The sequence below is a fragment of the Strix aluco genome, chromosome 5 (assembly GCF_031877795.1).
Source record: "Strix aluco isolate bStrAlu1 chromosome 5, bStrAlu1.hap1, whole genome shotgun sequence".
Classification (NCBI taxonomy): Eukaryota; Metazoa; Chordata; class Aves; order Strigiformes; family Strigidae; genus Strix; species Strix aluco.
Genome location: NC_133935.1, coordinates 74,273,827 through 74,291,508, shown reverse-complemented (window position 1 = coordinate 74,291,508; position 17,682 = coordinate 74,273,827). Strand labels below are relative to the sequence as shown.

Here is a 17,682-nt window from a genome sequence, read left to right as displayed (position 1 = left end):
TGAATGCTGAAGAACTGGCACTCAGAGCTGGCAGTAGTAACGTGGTTTACACACTGCGTACCTTAACAGGAGTTAAACCGTGTCAGGGTCTGGCACAGTTTGTCAGAGGAGCACTGATACGGAGAAAGACGCTTGCCTGTACAGTATTAAATGAAGTAATTCAGGTTCTAAGTGTTAAGTCTGTTTTCTTGCACTATGCCTGTTTTAAAGTGTTAAATAACTAAAAATGGCTTTATTTTTGTAAATGCTCTTGTCTGGAAGTGTTTCGTTCAGACTCAGAAATCTAAACTTTAACAAATAACAGATTTTGACTTTGACCTGATGGGTCATATTTCTGTTCCTACTTCACACTTGCTCGTCTTCAACTTTGAAGAATGATTGATAAGTACTTGCCAAAAGTTTAAGCTTTCTGTTGTCTCTCTTTTTCTTATACCAAACATATATCCTGTTCCTCCACACTTTTTGGCCATCAGGGGGAGAGAACAATCTGAGAAGTTTTTTTCGTTCTAACAACGCATGTGTAGTTGAGTATTTTGAGTGTTGTGCACTGACTGACTTCCTTTTCATTCTAGCCCTCTTCACCGAGTCCTGTAGTTTCAACACAGTCACTTGGGAAAACACCCACAAAACCAGACTCGCACTGGGAAACTGCAGCTAACGCACCCGAGGCCGAATGCGCGAATCATCCAAAACCCGAGCTGCAGCAAAAACAGCTGACAAACAACGTCCAAGCACTTTCAAAAAATCATCCATCTCAGTCACATCTGCGCAGTTCTGCTGAGCAACTTTCCCATTCACAGAAGTTGCCTTCTGCACCTTTGAAGCTGCATTGCCCCCCTTCGCCTCACGTAGAAAATCCCCCCAAGTCCTCCACCCCTCATGCGCCTGTGCAGCACGGTTACCTTTCACCAAAGCCTCCCTCTCAGCAGCTGGGCTCTCCGTACAGACCTCATCATCCCCAGTCGCCGCAAGTGGGAACACCCCAGAGGGAAACGCACCGCAGCTTCTACCCGGCAGCGCCGCCCCTGCAGCCCAGTAATCAGCAGCAGGCTAGCGGACCCCTCTTTACTCAGACAACTTCAGGACAATCTTCAGCTTCCTACAGCCAGTTTAACCAACAAAATTTGAACAGCAATGCACCACCTCCTCCGCCTCCCCCACCACCTTCTTCTACTTACTATCAGAGCCAGCAGCCCTCTGGAAACTTTCAGAGCTACAGCCAGCTGAAGGGCAGCCTACCCCAGCAGACTGTGTTTTCATCTGGACCAAACCAAGCACTTCCTGGCACCGGTCAGCCAGCGGTGCCGGGGCACCACGTAACTGCGGGGCATTTCTTGCCGTCTCAGAACCCCAGTATTCATCACCAGGCGTCGGCGGCTGCTGCTCCTCCTCCTCCTCCGCCACCTCCTGCTCCAGGACCTCACCTCGTGCAGCAGCCCAGTACTCATCAGCAGCACTCTGTAGCACACGTCGTCGGTCCAGTCCATGCGGTGGCCGTGGCTCCCGGATCGCACATCCATTCTCAAGCTGCTGGTCACCATTTGCCACCGCCGCCTCCGCCGCCGGGTCCTCTCCCCCACCACCAGCCTCCACACCCTTCCACGGGACACCAAGGTTTGCAAGCACAACACCAGCATGTTGTAAACTCTGCGCCGCCACCCCCGCCGCCCCCCCCCTCCAACGTTATAGGCTCGGGGCATCACCCAGCATCAGCACAAGGGTTACACCACCCCTCTCATCAAGGACCCCCCCACTTCCCTTCAAATGCGCACACGAGCGTGTCCTCCTACTCCTCCCAAGCCCCCCATCACACAACGTTAGGACCTGGCCCTCAACATCAGCCTGCTGGAACGGGACCTCACTGCCCCCTCCCTGGCCAGGGCCCTCACATCCAACCTCAAGGACCAAACAGCATCGCCACCCCCCCTGCTTCGGGGTTCTGCCCCCACCCTGGCTCCGTCGCCCTCCCCCATGCAGTGCAGGGCCCGCAGCAGGCGTCGCCCGTGCCCGGACAGATCCCCATCCACAGAGCACAGGTGCCACCCACTTTTCAGAACAATTACCATGGCTCAGGGTGGCATTAAAATGGATCCCTCTACTTCTAAACATTTTTAAAATGTTCTGTAATATAAACTGTATATATTTCATATGTACCTGTTCAAGGTACTTTTTAAAGCTTGTACATGATACTTTGTATAAAAGCAAACACCAGTGCTCTTTCATTGTATTCTTTCCATTTTTTGCTTTTTAAAATTCCTGAAAACGTGCTGTTAAGCCAGTATTAGGTATTTCTTTTTATTTTGTAAGTGAACATTCCAGCTGTTTTTTCTGGCAGTAGGTTTGATGCTGCATAATCTTTAAAAATTTTATTGTTGCAGTTAAATTCATTTAGTGAATGTTTTCTATATTACTTTTATACATATGTAATTAAATAAGTACACAGGCTAAGTGATGGCACTAACAGGTTTTTTTTTTTCATTTTCTTCTGTCAACAGTTCTTTGTGTGCATAGAGATAGGAAACAATGCAATACAAATTTTTATAGTTTTGGTGTGGACATGGCTTTTTGTTTCATCAGTTATTTGCAGAAATTGTAATTTAATGTATAGACTGTTTCTAATGTCTCTGACGAGTGCTGTAAATACTGTATTTCTTTTGCTTGTAAAATTGCTTAAAGCTTCTTTCATTTGATATAGTATTGTATATAATAAGTCTCTTTTGCAAAAAAAAGTGTGATCTTTGTGAAAGTAGTACAGTATATGATCTTTAATTTTTTTTTTAATATACTGTCACATTGCAGCACTGGTTGGGCATTTTAATTCATGTTAATAAATCACAATTATGTCAGTTTTAACTACTTGTCCTGAAAGGGTGGTATGTCTTTAGGGAAGTGGTGAACCCCCCTGGTTCTGGGTTGAGGGCTGTAGCGCAGGGGTGTGTGGCCCTGGCCCCAGGAGGGGGCTCTTCCCCTGCTGAGGCTGGAGGAGAGGAAGAATAATCCCTCCGTGTGCCAGGGGTGGGCAGCCATGGGTCACACCCAGTCGTGGTGCACTGTCCACCCAGCTGCAGCCCGACCTCTCTTCCCGCAGGGGTGGGGCTTGGGCCCTCCCCTTAGTGCAGAGCAGGGGACCAAGACCTTGCCAGACCTGCCAGGAAGGTTAAAAATAAGCTCAAGGTTCTCATCACTGCCCACCCCCCCAGAGCCTCCCTCACCTCAAAGGTGAGCCGAGCCAGTGCTGCTAGAACGGGGTGGGGAATGTTACAACTCTAGAGCAGTGTTGGGTTTTCTGAAGGAAGGCGTTTATTGCTGGTGAAGAGCAGCAGCCGAGATGGTGCTGCTGCACGCGCTTACGGGTGCAGAGTTGGGGTGGTGCGGGCAGTGCCCTCGCCCCTCCGCAGTGACCACTCTCACTTCTGCTCCCCTAACAGGACTCTCCACGACTGACGCCTCGGAACCAGAGAAGAAAACCAGCGTGCAAGGAAACCTGACGTGGGACGGGATGGGAAGCGGCTCTTCCTACTACTGAAAATAGGCAGTTAATTCTTTTTAACATGTAGAAAGAAAATATAGCTACTTTAAATTTTCATTTGCCTCCAATTACTGAAAAATTTTGTTGGTAAAAATAGCACACTAGAAATACTTTCCTGAACAAGTACTGTGCAAAACACACACAGTGGGGAATACGCTGCGTTCTGCACTAGCATGAAGTAGAACAGGATCAGGCCATCAGAGACAGCAGAAACACCCACCCCACCCCACCCTATTGGACTGCTCAGATGCAGGTTTTGAAAAAAAAAATCTGCATCTCTTTCCATAGCCCAACCTTCAGATCGAGTTGTCCTGACCCCCTTCCCTTCCTCCCTGAAGTAGGTCATTGCATCATCTCAAACACGAGGGTGTAAAACACACACTGGGCGTGGCGAGGCCTTAGAGCAGTGCAAGGAGCTGAGGCAGGGGCTGCCGAGCGGGACTAGCGCCGTGCAAGGCTCCAGCCAAGCAAGGGCAGAAGAGCACTGGCACGGCGCCCTCGCCTCGCTGGGCTCACCCCGCACGGTGCCCTCGCTGGCCTCGCCTTTGGACCCGCACTTGGTGCCCGTGCGAGGATTTTCTATGTATTCATGAACAAGCCCCTCCTCACTTGCAGCAAGTAGGCACTACCAGGGACTAGGCCAGGCGTGAAGCTGAACGTAATTTTTACCTCTAGCTCTGGAGTCCCTTGTGGCACCGTCCTTCACACCAGGGTCGTCCTTGCGGCCGTTGGAGGCAGTTCCAGGGTGAAGCGCTCGGGGCAGGAGGGTGAAGGCGGGACGCCCGGCTGTTGGCAGGGCCCCAGCACGCGGACGAGTTTCTCCTGACCGGTGCGTGTGTGTCGCACTCGGCAGTGGCTTTGCCGTTCCTTTTTGGAGGAGTGGCTGCACCGGCCTACTGGGGAGGCGGTAATCGCTTGCTTGTTTACAGTAGTTCAACACCTTGTATGAAATAACACCCTCTTTCCATTTTACCACGTTCCACTTACACACAGCCCTTGTGCCACCTTACCCTTCGAAAGCTGCTTTTTGGTTGGCCAGGCTAAAACAGCCCCCCGCCCACCACCACCACCGCGACACAACCTCCAGCAAACAAACAGTTGGAGTCAGGGCTAGCAAAGATTCCAATGACCAGCACACTGTCTGAAAAAACAAAACACTTTAATTAGACAACTGCAAGCACCTCAAACAACTGGTTATTGTTACAGCATGGGGCTATCTTCTCACAATCTAGTTATTGCAAAGGCATGTGAATAAATTTCATATGGACAAAGTCAAGAAAAAAGTGGCACCGTAGTTACATGAAGATCAGAAGTAAGCTTACATTCATCCCACTGACTTCTAAAAGAGGCCAAAACACACCTCCGTACTGTACATTCTAAAATCTGTATTGCCTATAAGCTTCAGCCTATGCAGCTTTTTTTTCCTAGGAAACACGTAATTGTTGCGTGCAACTTACAACAGGTAATCATATGTCTAGTTATGGGAAAGAATAAAGCTAGTGCAATTTGTTTTAGAAACATGTAAAGCTATGAATGGAATGAGCATGATTTTGCTTCTTGGATTATTTTACCCACTGCACTGTAAATATCTGCAGCTATATCCTTCCTTAACTGATGCCAAGCACACACTTTTATTATAAAAGATCAGTAATTCTACACAGAGAGTGGTTCTCATGCTCGACTTTTAATTAATTTTTTTTTCTTAAGGTATAGTACAACTTACAGTGCTTATAAAAAGGCAACACCATATGGTACCATGTCTTCACTATCACATTGTAAGGGAAATTGCTATTTTTCTTTTCTTAAAAGCACTTGAAATAGGCAAAAGTTCTAAAAGGGAGTGCTAAATGGTAATGCATACTTTATTAGAAAGAAGTCTAGCCTTCCTTTAAAGTGCCGTTTGGGGAATGAAATCCTGTAAACCAGAGCCACTTTGTTTAAAATCCAATGAACGGGAACTGCTACAGAATAGAAAGTTTACACAATTCCTCAAAGCAGTTTAAAAGTCCACTACATGCAATTGGTTTGCTATAAAGCTCTCTAAAACTTAGTCGCTTTACTCTGAAGTTGAGTCCCCAGTCCCATATTTAAATGGCAATAAACATTTACAGGGTGCATTTACATACACTATAATACAAGAATGACGTCCCTTTGCCAGAAGAGAAAATTGTACAATTCCTCGCCGTAACTCAGTTCTGACTTGATAAATTTCTTACGCTCGTAAATTATATAATATGCATCAGCTAAAATATTTTTTTTTTCATAAATAGTTACAAAACTTGCCAAAACACATGGGGGGAAGTTTCCTTTGTTCAAAAATCTGACATCTGAATGCCACACAACACAGAAACAATGCTTAAAGACACGTTAAGTGTTTTCTGAAGAAAGTGGGTGAGTAAACTACTAGCTGAAGACAAAAAGACTACCCTTCCCCAAGAACACAGTGCACAAAAAGCAAAATGTCAAACAGTACCTCAAGCAAAATAAAGGTCTGAGGATTGAAGCCAGCTCACGTGTGATCCTGCTAAAGAATTTGTGACAGTCACCATTTAGGTCCGATGCATTGGAAAGTGGTTGCTGGCTTTTTTTTACAGTTGGGAGATTCTGCTAAGAATTCAGCCACGGATGCCTAAGGCATTCTCCAGCTGAAGCACGTTTCTCTGGGACCATTTCTAGCATGGGGATCAGGAAATCTGTAAACTGTGCAGCATCTTCATGAGGCCACCCATACTTCTCCACAAGCACATCAAAAAGACTCCAAGGTTTCAGCTTGGTAATGTGTCGGAGTTCTCCTGCAAACAGAAATATTACTGGCATTAGAAAAATACCTTGTTACCCCTGTTGGCGACTAATCCCTGTTTCGTTTTCCTCCCACTCTGCATTCACAGCACCTTGACCAGGCCGAGAATCATTATTTAGGAAGGGCAGCACATTCCAAGCTTGCTTGAGGTCCTCAAAGGAGATGAGTACATCCGATGTCAAAACCAAGAAATCACTCCTACGCCAAAGCGTACGTTACACCTGGACTCCACTGTACACATCATTTCTGATTTTTCCTGCTGTCTTCATTCTGTCTCCCACACACAAAGGCACTCATTCACACGCACGCTCACACCATGGGCAAAGAACACCGCAGGCCTCTCCTCCTTAATCAGCCAATGAACCCGAATTTTACAAAAACCGCTCCAATCCGAAGATGGAGGTCTGGGCAGCACAGGTCACTACCTCACGACGTGGCATTTGCCGACAATGAAGCAGAGCAGCGATTCCTTCCAGACCAAGCCAAGCACAGAGGTTTGGCACTCAGAGGTTCTGCTCCATCTCCCAGAGGCTGGGCCCAAGTCCTTCCTGAGCAGGAAGCGCCTACTGCTGCCCACGTCTCCTTCAACCAACCACCAACACAAGCGGTGGCAGCAGCTGCAGGATTTGAGTTCCATCAAGGAGGGGGCATATGGCCAGCCTGGCAATGTGTTTCAGACCAAAATAAACGAAGGAAGCGAGAACCCTTCTGCCATTCAAACCAGCAACATTATCCAGGTCTATCCACAGGTCATCCAGCATGACGGGGAAGACAAGACACTTCTGGCTGCTCCCTGCTTCTCCGCTGCCACCTCCCTTCTTTCCAGGCATGTATCTGAGCCAGACGTCTCCATGTGATGCTAGAAAAAGCACTTCAGAGACCCCTGTGGTGATGCTGCAATGTCCCCTGAACTGCTGAGGAGACCGATGGGTTCTCACCCAACCGTGGAAGCTGAACGTGACTCACCCACAGCCTCACAAGCACACTACACCATCCCGTACGGGGGCACGCTATTTTTAAGCAAAGTGGTTTGGCAACTTGATTGTTGTCCCCGGCTGTAATCTACTGCCCATAAAACGCCATCAGACATCAGCTCGCAGGTCTGAGTTTCTGTACACCCCTCTGGCTACATCCAGGGCAGAAGAAATGCTCGTCTTCAGACTGCCCCTGAGAGTCTCAGCATCTGAATGCAACAGATGAAAATGGCCACAGGCCCAGCAGCAACACCTGCTGCTGCCTCAGGCCACAGCAGAAGGTTCTAAGCAGGGTACAACACTTGAGAAAGCAGCTCTCCGGCTGCTGTCAAAGACCCCAAAAGAGCGAGTGTGCAAATGGTCAATCACTTGCAAAAGAAAGAGAAAAGACCTGCTGGTAACAGAAAGTCAAGAAGTGCTGGCCCACTGTCCTCTTTCCTTTCCATCTCGCAAGGCTGAAAGAGGAGCGAAAGCAGAGGGTGCATCCTGCCGGTTCATGTCTGTACATTTACAGTACAAGCACCTCCCATCGGAACCTGTGAGTCAAACAAAAAAAGGCTCTGCTTTGGGCACATACTGTCCCACAGTATCAATGTGCAGAAGGACAGCACATCTCGGAGAAGCGTATTCATTTCAGGCTCTCAGCCCTTTAAAAACTTTGTGCAACTCTGAAATTTAACTGCTGAAAATCTTACCCTTTTGAAGGTTTCCAGAAGTGTATATTGGTGACTACTAACAAGAACAGGTAGTAAACAATCTAATAAGAACACATAAACCCAAATATTGCCAAAAAGCAACAGAAAATAGTGAGTCGTTATTGACTGCAAGAAAAAAAATGACTAAAAAAAAAAAAAATAAATCAGGCTGTGTCCATAGCTTCTCCAGCCTACAGCATTCATTGCAAGGGTTGCCACAATCATTTACCAAACTAGACTAGCTTTGGGGGAGTGTGTGTGTTTCCATCCAGCGCTACCCCCACCTTTGTAATCAAATGATGCAGTTTTAGGCATCTTTATACAACTTCAGGGAGGAAAGTAAGACTGGAAGATGAGGCTCCTGGTGTCAGTGTGGAAGGCGACTTCATACTGGTTTGAGGACTCCTTATTTTGTAACGTGGAGGCTGAACTTGAAGTACCCAAGCTAAGACCAGCACACTCCGGGCAGCACAATATTCTGTAGTGTTTTTCTGCTGAGGAACAAACTATTTTAGTGCTACGGGATGAAGTTTTCCACAAGAAATTCTGTGGAGACTGTAAATCATTTAAGATGGGATACAGTAAAAATTATCTGTGTGGGGGCCAAGAATTAAACTAGTGCTTCAGTCTTCAGTAAAGATCACAATGCTGACCATGGAATCAAAATAGGGTAAGTGAAAGGCAATTAACACAACGGAGGTGGACGAAAAACTCATCCTAAAGCACTGGAGGAAATGGAGGTGTCTGGCAACATTAGACTTTCATCTAGTTTACAAAGTATGTACCATGTGGTTGGAGGACAGCAAGGCTGTACCTTTATTTAAGGGAGAAATGAAAAGAACAGGCCCACTGGTCTGACACCATCAGTATTCAGGGCATTAACAGGAATTTTCAAAGAAATGCTAAAAATGTAATAGTAAGTGAAAACTTCCTAACAGAAGCTCTTTATTTAGTTTTTTGATAGTGAAGCACACAGGAAACATCCGGAGAGGACAACAGAGTTGTCAGAACTGTAAAAGCCAGGTGGCCAAAGCGGAGGCAGCAACAGACCTTCTGAAAAATTGAGTGTTAAGTCAGAAGAAAATTACTAAAGAAATTTCTGATGGACCTGTGGGGAGGAAGATGCTATTTAAAGCTTTCTCTGCTGACCATAACACAAAAAACCAGAGCAGGTCTATGAAATTTGTCAAAGACAAATTTAAGATGCTTCACCAGGCAAGAGGAGGATGGATCATTGAACAGTAACAAACAGATGACGTGAAGGACTGAGGAAGCAGCAGTGGGATACCTGCTACCACATATTTTGAGGACATGCTCTCAAGAACTAATGCAAAAACTGCTGGTGAGGCCCCACGGTACAGTAGATGAAAGCCAGGGAAAGGGAGGAGAGCCCTCTCCTTCCCTTCCTGGATGGTAAGTAAGCAGCATTGTTTTTCCTTGTTACAACTTCCAATGGGCAAAGCCAGTATCTAGCCAGCATCTTGCACAGGTTCAGCTCACAAGGAAACAGGGCTAGCAAATACCAGAATTCAAATAAAAGGGACCACAGTCTAGAAAAATACGAAAGGTTTTTTGAGTGACAAAATGTATTAATTATTTTTACAGACAAACTAGCTGCCATGAAGGCACTGGAGAAAAAGACTCACTGGAGTTATTACTGGGCTCAATCAAGATGAGACCCTATAAAAAGTACATGAGCATTTGCGTTATAGTGACTAAGAAATAACCTATGAATGCTTTTCCTTTTTTAAATGCACCCTCCTATTTGAATGTCACAAACTCCTTCAGAAATTGCTGAGAAGAGACTCGATGCTGTAAACTCATTAGTTGGTAACACCTTTCCTTTTGTCCCTGTGACTTCAGCGGAACAATTCAAATATTAAGCTTCTCTCTGAGGTTGAACTTGCTTATGGACAGGAGCAACATCCAAGTTGTGATTTCCTGACTTTCACCCAAGGCTGACGTTTTCAAAATAGAAGCCTACAGTTAGATTTCTAAGCTCACCTTTACACCATAGCATGAAATTTTCAGAAGAGCCTCAGGCTTGTACTACACGGCCTCTGATAAGTGCTCAGGCCACAAGCAGATGAGCAAAAAATGCAGCAGCCAACTATGAAGCCTATTATTCCCTGCCAGCCCATCAACCACAAATACCTCCTGGGGGCACCAGAGAGGCTGGCCAGGAAAAAGGAAAAGGTATCTGGTGTCCAATTAAATGAAAAAAGTCTCAAATAGGTGAGCAGGAAACTCACCACCTCCATTTTTCCTCCATAGAGCATTTCAGTTTTCCTGACTTGCAACAGTAAAATAACTGGTATGATCCAAAAACACAGCCTGGGCTATTACTCCTTCATTTTGCATTTGAGATTTTCTGTTGCAAGCAGAACAGCTGGGATCCAGTCTACTTAAGCTTCGACAGCAAACTTGCACTTAACATTTTCTGTGGTGGGTGAACAAAATCTTTTGAAGTGCTTAAAACCCAGCCAGAGCCATGGCAGATGATGCCTCTGAGGAACGACACTGAAGTTCAGGCCCTAGAGGAAACAGCAATGCTTTGCAGTGGAAGATGCTGATGGAAGCACGTGAAACACTCCACTTCATGGGAATTTTACAAACTGCCCTCTTCTGTGCTTCACAAACACTGTGGTTATTGTGTAACTGTTAGGTCATTTTGAGGTTCTAGGACATTATTAGAAAATGCCAATCCCTCTGGTGTAAAGGGAAAATTAGGAACATGAGATATGCTTTAAGGGCTGGTTAGGCTGGGGGGGCTTTCTAATTCAGTACCTGCCCCTGACAGTGGCCACAGGAGGGGCAGGGAAGGCAGCAGAGGAGCCTTTCTGCAGGCCCTGCCCTCGCTCCTGCAGCTGCAATCCCTGTCGGGGGGGTGCCAGAGGGTACCTCCTGCCCAGCCCTTTTACTGCTTTAAACATTTGCGGACCTGTCGGTCCCAAGTTCATTTGTCTCAGTTAACAGATTGTTTTTGAGCCTGTTGATACAGCCTCTCTCTACGGCCCCCATGGCAGCAGGCTCCTGAAGCTCCCTGCCTGCTACGCAGGGAAGCGGTTTGTTCTACAGTCACCCCCTGCAAGTTTCACTGGGTGTCCCCCAGCTCTCATATGGTGGGTGCTGGCAAACAACAGCTGTTTTCAGCTTATCCACCAACTTCCTGATTTTGTAAACCTTAATTATTCCTCCAGCAACCTCTCCCCTCCACCATAAAAAGCCCCAGGCATTTTCGACTCCCCCAAATGGCAGTTGCTCTATCTTGTTGATCATCACTGTTGCCCTTCTTCACACTGTGTTTAACACCATTACATCTTCCTTAAGGCAACAAAGGCATGCAGAGGTCCCTGCTGTACCAGAAATATCCACGCACAGAACGGCGACTCTCACACAAGAGGGGATGAATCACTGGATTGTCTCCTGCCTCACGACCCCACCCTCTCACAGCACAGCGCCGCTGCCTCAGCCCCCCCGGCACCCCACGTGCCCGATGCAGCTGGTCGGCTGGCCGGCGCTGGCCCTGCCAACAGGCTGTGTGCTCGGGCACCTGGAGGCACGGCAAGAGGGAAGCCACGGCACTGTTCAGCAGGAGATCAATGCTCGCCAGCTGTGGTCAACGGCCCCAGATGCTCCCCCACCATGCAGCAGGAAGCTCCTGACATACCCAGTCCCTCAATACAACACCGTGCTGTCTCATACACTGAGGGGACAAAAGACACTTGAAGCATCACGTGTCAAATTCCCTCGCGTGTCAAAACCCGGTCTTAAAGAGCAGTCTGAGCAAAGTACAAAAATGTAACGGAAGTGTAAGGCCTTGTGCATTTGCTCAGATTAATTACTTTCTTGTAGCGAGTGACAAGGGTTTTAATTTCAGAGGGGTTGCACTTCTGTACAACGCCAAACACAGCCTATGGTACAGCGTGGCACTCGGGTATCACGGTAATTGGGAGCATTTGAAGTGAGACAGCACGGCGCAGAGCAGAGCAGCTTTCTCCATCGCTCTGTCACAGAGCCGTCTTTTCTGCATGCTCTCTCTTCAGCGAGGTTATGAGAGCATGAGGACTGACTGCACGCAGCTGTGTGTCTACTGCCCGGGTATTCCCTTCCCACCTTGGTTATTCCTTATCAGCAACATCTGCTGGACCACTGTATATGATCAGAAGTAGCCGGCAGATGATTTTCCATCACATCACAAGCTATGCATCACTTGATTCCTTACGTTTACATGAACATTAGACAACAGATTCACACAGACATTTGTTAACATCCACACTTTGTTGAGTACATCCCAAAATGAATTTTAAATGAAATATTGAAATGAATACTGCAAATTGTGGCTTTTCTCAGAAAGCCAAGTTTACACCAAAATTCTTCTTTAATAAGAGCTCTCCATTTAAACGGATATATTTCTTCAGTACCCATAAATGAACATAATTCTCCTTCTGGATAGTATTATGCTTTAAATTAGTGTTGCATAAATACCGTTACCTTTTTTGGTGAAAAACTCCTTGGAATATTTCCCCAACATAGCGTATTTTCGAGGGATTTTTCCCAGCAGTTCAATGATCAATGCTATGTGGTCTGCATTGGAGAACATTGCCAGCAAAACAGAAACATACAACAGTTTAATCAGTACATTGCATGCACACACTAACACTGGCCCGGTACAGACAGAAATAGATTGATCCTGGTAAAAAAGACACGTGCACACTGCTCAGTGGCTGATTTGGAAGGATGCTTTCAGCAAAACTTTCTTCTCAAAACAACATGTATCAGCTACTACAAACAAGTTTTGCTATGTAATTTAAAATCTATCAATAGTTATTTTTCAGAATGCTTAGCTAAAAAAAAAAATATTTTTTTTGTCACAGATTCCTGTGTATTTTGTTTTTTAAAAAGAAATTTTTTTTATGTGATTTCAGGAAATGCTCCTCAGTGGGACATGCTACAACCAGCAACAGCAATTCCACTTCTGTCTGCATCACGGCACCTTTCAAAAAGAAGAGGTACTACCTCTGCGATTGAAGAATTCCCGAGAATATTTTCCAGATAGAGCAAAGTGCCTTGGGATATTGCCTAGCAGCTCTATGATGTGTGCTATGTGGTCTATGAGGGAGAGAAAAAAAGGATACGGGAGTGGAAGGGGCAGGGAAAGGATGGGATAAAAAAGAAGAGGAAAGAAACTGGAATTAGTAAAAAATCAGAAATAGTTTCAAATCAACAATGTTTGCAGCAAATCCATGCAGAGGTTTCCAGGATCAGCAGAGCTCTGGCATCATTAGTAGCATTTAGGAACAATAAATGATGCCCACATTACCACTGCAAAGAGCATTTACAAGCAAACAAGCATGAAAATGGACAGGTATACAGATGGAAGCAGGAGTTAATTCTGATTTTTTAAAAAATTAGTAATTGCCTAATTCAAATAAAAATACACAATGTAAACATTATTCCAGTGTCACTCTTATAAAGAGAAAAATACTATAAAGTTCAAATTTGTCGTTTCTTTTCTAAACTAAAATGTTGTTATTCTCAATCAGGTTTCCACACATATGCAATCTTACAAGAAGGGCAGTTTAATTCCTTCAGGCAGTTGTTAAGTAGATGAGTATCTGCAGAAGGGAGTTTTTGCCCACACATTGCTAGTGATGGAACTTAAAACTAGAAAGAAAAAAATCATATTTATATTCTGAAAACAATGTGTATGAACAGTTCACTCAAATACAAAATTTAACCCCACTGTAAGCTCACTGGAAATTTAAGAAGAGAAGCGTGAAAATATATAGAAACTCATATAACATCTCAAAAGATTCGTACCTTCATCCCTGGAATAGTCTTCACCAGAGTGTGGTTCAAACAAATAATCTCCAGTCGCTAGCTCAAAAGCCTATAACATAACAGACATATTTATGGGTATTTCAGAAATAATGTTTTTAATCTTAAGGTGTCAGCAAAACATCACAACTACCTCAGAACCAAGAGGGAATTAACATTCAAAGTTCAAGGCCAACAACTGGATCTGAGACTGAGGAGAGGCCACTTACCTGGAGACCACCGTTCCTGCAGTGCAAGGACAGCATGAAGCCAGGCTCTGGAGCGAGCCCCACCCCGTTCAGCCCCAAGCACACCCCATCAGTACGAGAGGCTGGAGGTTTGGCAAGAGGCAGCCCAGACCCCCGGCGTTTCTGCCTACTCAACCAGGATGAAGGAAGGAGATGGACAAGGAGTGTGGAGCTGCGGTCCCTCCCCAGCAGCCCCTGGGGCTCCACTGGCTGACCAGGGAGTATTTTGGTCATATTTTGGTCATCAGCACCGTCCCCAATGGCAGGAGGCAGTGAACAGCATCCAGCTGCAGAGGAAGCGATTCTGAACAGACTGGCTGCACGGGGGTGTGAAGGGGGCATCGGTGTAAGCTGATGTTAAACATGTTTTTACATACTAATGTGTTGGCTGTTGATCATGTTACATACGTGTAAGTTAATGATGCTGAGAGAGCGCTATTTCTAAATATATAATAAAGAGCTACACTTGTATCTGAAGGCTAATTATCTGTCATTGCATGTTGGGGACTGAAATAAAAAAGTATAAACTGAAATAAAAAATAAATCATAAATAAAATCTATTTATAACTAGAATTAATCACTTGAAACTAGCAAATGGGGTAAGCCTCCTTGATGACTCTAAATCGACAACAGTTTCTAAAAAGGTATTTTTGTTGAATCAGAAGTCAAAGTAAATACTGCAATCATAGAGTAAAATACTGAGACTGACACTGATGAAGGAATCCAGAGCAGACACCAGGACGACTGATCCCTTCAGGCCACGCAATGCTTCGATGCGATGTCAACCGTATGTTAGGTCAGGACAAAACTGAGTTTCTCTTTATGGGTGTAATGCATATGAAAAGCCGCAAAGCACTGAAGTAAGTCTGAGAGCCCATACTTGTGTACAAACATGGCTTCACCTAGCCTAATTTGTTAAACTCTTCTCTTTCTGCTCTGGACCATCAATTACCCAAGCAGCCACAGGAATCTAATTCTTTCCAGGTGGTTTAAACATCAGACTGTTTTCCATCTCCAAGACCAGGGAAAACATCTGATCCAGAAAATCATTCCAAATATCAGGCAGAACTTCCTGGCACAGTTCTAGGATGGGATTTCACTGTGTTAGTACATTTACTACAAAATATTTGTCTCTTGAAAATATACACTTTTCTGTTCCAATTCGTAATCTGGAGTTGTTAAATCACCTGCAAATTCAGCCTATTTATGGGCACTTGGCTTTTTCAAGCTGTGAACTGCAGTGTCATCCAAGTGGGCTATGGCCAAAATAATTCATTGCCATCACACACAGCAGCCAAGAAAGCAAGAATGCCCCTTGTTGACATTTTCTGTTGATCCTATGAACAGGCCTTTAATTTCTGAAGTCACTATCACTAATAAACAGTCATTCACTTTTCTTCTTATTCCACTCTTGGCTCAAGATTGAGAGTTTTCATTTTATGGCTTAAAAAAATCTGAAGGACTTCACAAATTACCTGGTATTTAAACTGAAGAAATTTTTAGAGTAGCCAGAAGAGATCACTGGTAGAGATCTCTAAACACAACATGGATAATATTGTTATTCTCTTGAGATGAGACTGAGAAGCCCCAAGTGCCCCCTCTGTATCTCATGGGAATATATTCACCGGAAGAGCCATACCAGCTTTCCTAGGAGAACACATGCTGATGGGGCTGATTTCTGAGGACATTAAGAAACTCATTGCTATTTAACACAGATTCCTGGAGAACAATGGAAATGTAGTTGAATTTAGCCACAAAGGTAGACTCCAAAAGAATACAGCTTCTGTCCCCAAAAATGAAGTATTAATAGCTTGATAAGTCCGCATGGGACTAGAAAGATTAAATTGGAGAAACTGTAAAAATGATTCATAGGGAAGCACAAGAAGTAAGCATACCACTGTGATACACTGAATTTTAGATCAATTTGTATATAATAAGAGCTGCAAGCTCTCATAGATATGGGATATTTATACCACCATTTTGCTGAAGAGAAACTAAAGCTTTTCAAAATGCTGCTGCTGATTCTTTTTTCCTTTTTGTATAGCTTTGACTCCATGCCCAGCATGGGCTGGAGCTGCGGCATCCCAGACATTTGATTTCCTGATTCTCCTTAAAGGACTCTGCACCGAGAACGAAGAAACTTCTGACTCAGATGCACACAGGGACAGCCCAGAGACAGCCTTGCCTTTTGGATGCTGCGATAAATACCTGTAATAGTACTTAGCATTTATGCAGGACTGTCTCACAGGTTCATCTGTAGCAACCTGGTAACAGGTTCCTAGATATCTGTAGGATGGACTGGCTACATAGCACAAGATAAATGAAATTAATTGGGCCTTTTTAAAAAAAGAATAAATCCTTGACCTCGGTTTTTACCATAAAGTAGAAGATCCAGCATTAATAAGCATGTAAATAGCCGTAAGGACAATGACACCTCTGGATTATATCAGTCAGAGGAGTTCTGCTCTTTAAGCTGATGTCCAAAGGTGTGGTGCACCAGAAAGCGCTTGCAGTCCCGTTACTGAGGCAGTGCCATGGAAAGAAGAGCTCTCTGCTGCTGGTACTCAGAACTGCAGTTTTGGCGATGCACTGCTGCTTTGGAAGTCCTGAGCACTTCTCTCAGCACTTATCAACACTTTGCACCCAACTGTAGGCACATAAAATCACCCAGTCTCCAATTTGTAAGTCGCTGACACTCTGTGATAAAATCGGGAGGTGGAGACCCTGACAGACAGCAGGTTGAACACAGGTTAGCAGTGCACTCTCGTGGTAATGCAGGCTAACCACGCACTGCGCTGTATGTAACAAGTGTGTTCCCAGCCCTTGGTGGGAAGTGACGTCCCCTCTCTTCAGCACTCACATCTGCAGACCTGTGACCAGTTTGGGGCCAGCAGTATGAGAGAGACCCTGTCAAACTGGAGAAAGACCAGGGAGGACCTCTAAGACGTTAGGGGCCTGAGCAGAGGATGCAGGAGGGGAGACTGGTGGGGCTGTGTTTGTTCAGGTTGAAGAAGGTTGCTGCACTCCACTGCCTGAAAGGCAATTAACAGAGAAGACCAAGATACACTCTTCTCAATCAAAGGACAACAGAGAACAGACACGAGCAGCAAGATGGGAAATTCCAACCCGATAGGAGGAAAAAAAATTCTTAAGCAAGATTGGCTGAGCGCTGGGACAGGCTGCTCAAAAAAGGCTGTGAAAATGCCATCCTGACAGATGGATGAGGCTCTGAGTAACCTCATCTAACCTTGACGTTAACCCTGGTTCAATGAGGAGGTAGACTACTTGAGATATCTTTCAATCTAAATTTGGCTATTATTTCTATGATGCTACAAATACAGATTAACCATATTTTCTTACTTACTTTCCAATTGAAAGTATTCATTTATAAAAACTAGTATCTTGACAGAAACTCTGACTTTAAAATATCATCATCTTTTACTTAATGTTGACATTTACCTCAACAGAAATCAGCATTTCAATTATTATATGAAGATAACAAATGAGCTACAGCACACTCAACATATGGCACAAAAGCCCAAGGCAATCATCCATCCTTACCGACTGTACTGGCAATTGCTACTTACCACTTTCCTAAGGTTATCGCAGAAAAACA

At 45.0% G+C, this 17,682-nt stretch overlaps 2 protein-coding genes across 12 annotated transcripts in view; one reads left to right on the top strand and one right to left on the bottom strand.

Annotated features, from left to right (window-relative positions):
* Positions 1-3,584, top strand: part of KMT2E (lysine methyltransferase 2E (inactive)) — a 62,280-nt gene extending 58,696 nt beyond the window's left edge. For 5 of the 6 annotated variants that reach the window (XM_074827827.1, XM_074827829.1, XM_074827826.1 and 2 more), the window contains one exon: positions 573-2,853. In XM_074827827.1, coding sequence (XP_074683928.1) covers positions 573-2,084 — 1,512 coding nt within the window. In that variant the 3' untranslated portion in view covers positions 2,085-2,853. Of the gene's footprint in view, positions 1-572; positions 2,854-3,428 lie in introns of those variants that run through there. The other variant, XM_074827830.1, reaches the window with a different exon arrangement.
* Positions 3,585-4,671: 1,087 nt separating this feature from the next.
* The window catches only part of SRPK2 (SRSF protein kinase 2), a 148,429-nt gene continuing 135,418 nt past the window's right edge, over positions 4,672-17,682 (bottom strand). For 4 of the 6 annotated variants that reach the window (XM_074827832.1, XM_074827834.1, XM_074827833.1 and 1 more), the window contains 4 exons: positions 13,822-13,891; positions 13,018-13,110; positions 12,493-12,585; positions 4,672-6,321 (listed from right to left, as the gene is read on the bottom strand). In XM_074827832.1, the coding sequence (XP_074683933.1) occupies positions 6,137-6,321; positions 12,493-12,585; positions 13,018-13,110; positions 13,822-13,891 (441 nt within the window). In that variant the 3' untranslated portion in view covers positions 4,672-6,136. The remainder of the gene's footprint in view (positions 6,322-12,492; positions 12,586-13,017; positions 13,111-13,821; positions 13,892-17,682) is intronic. The other 2 variants (XM_074827835.1, XM_074827836.1) reach the window with 2 other exon arrangements.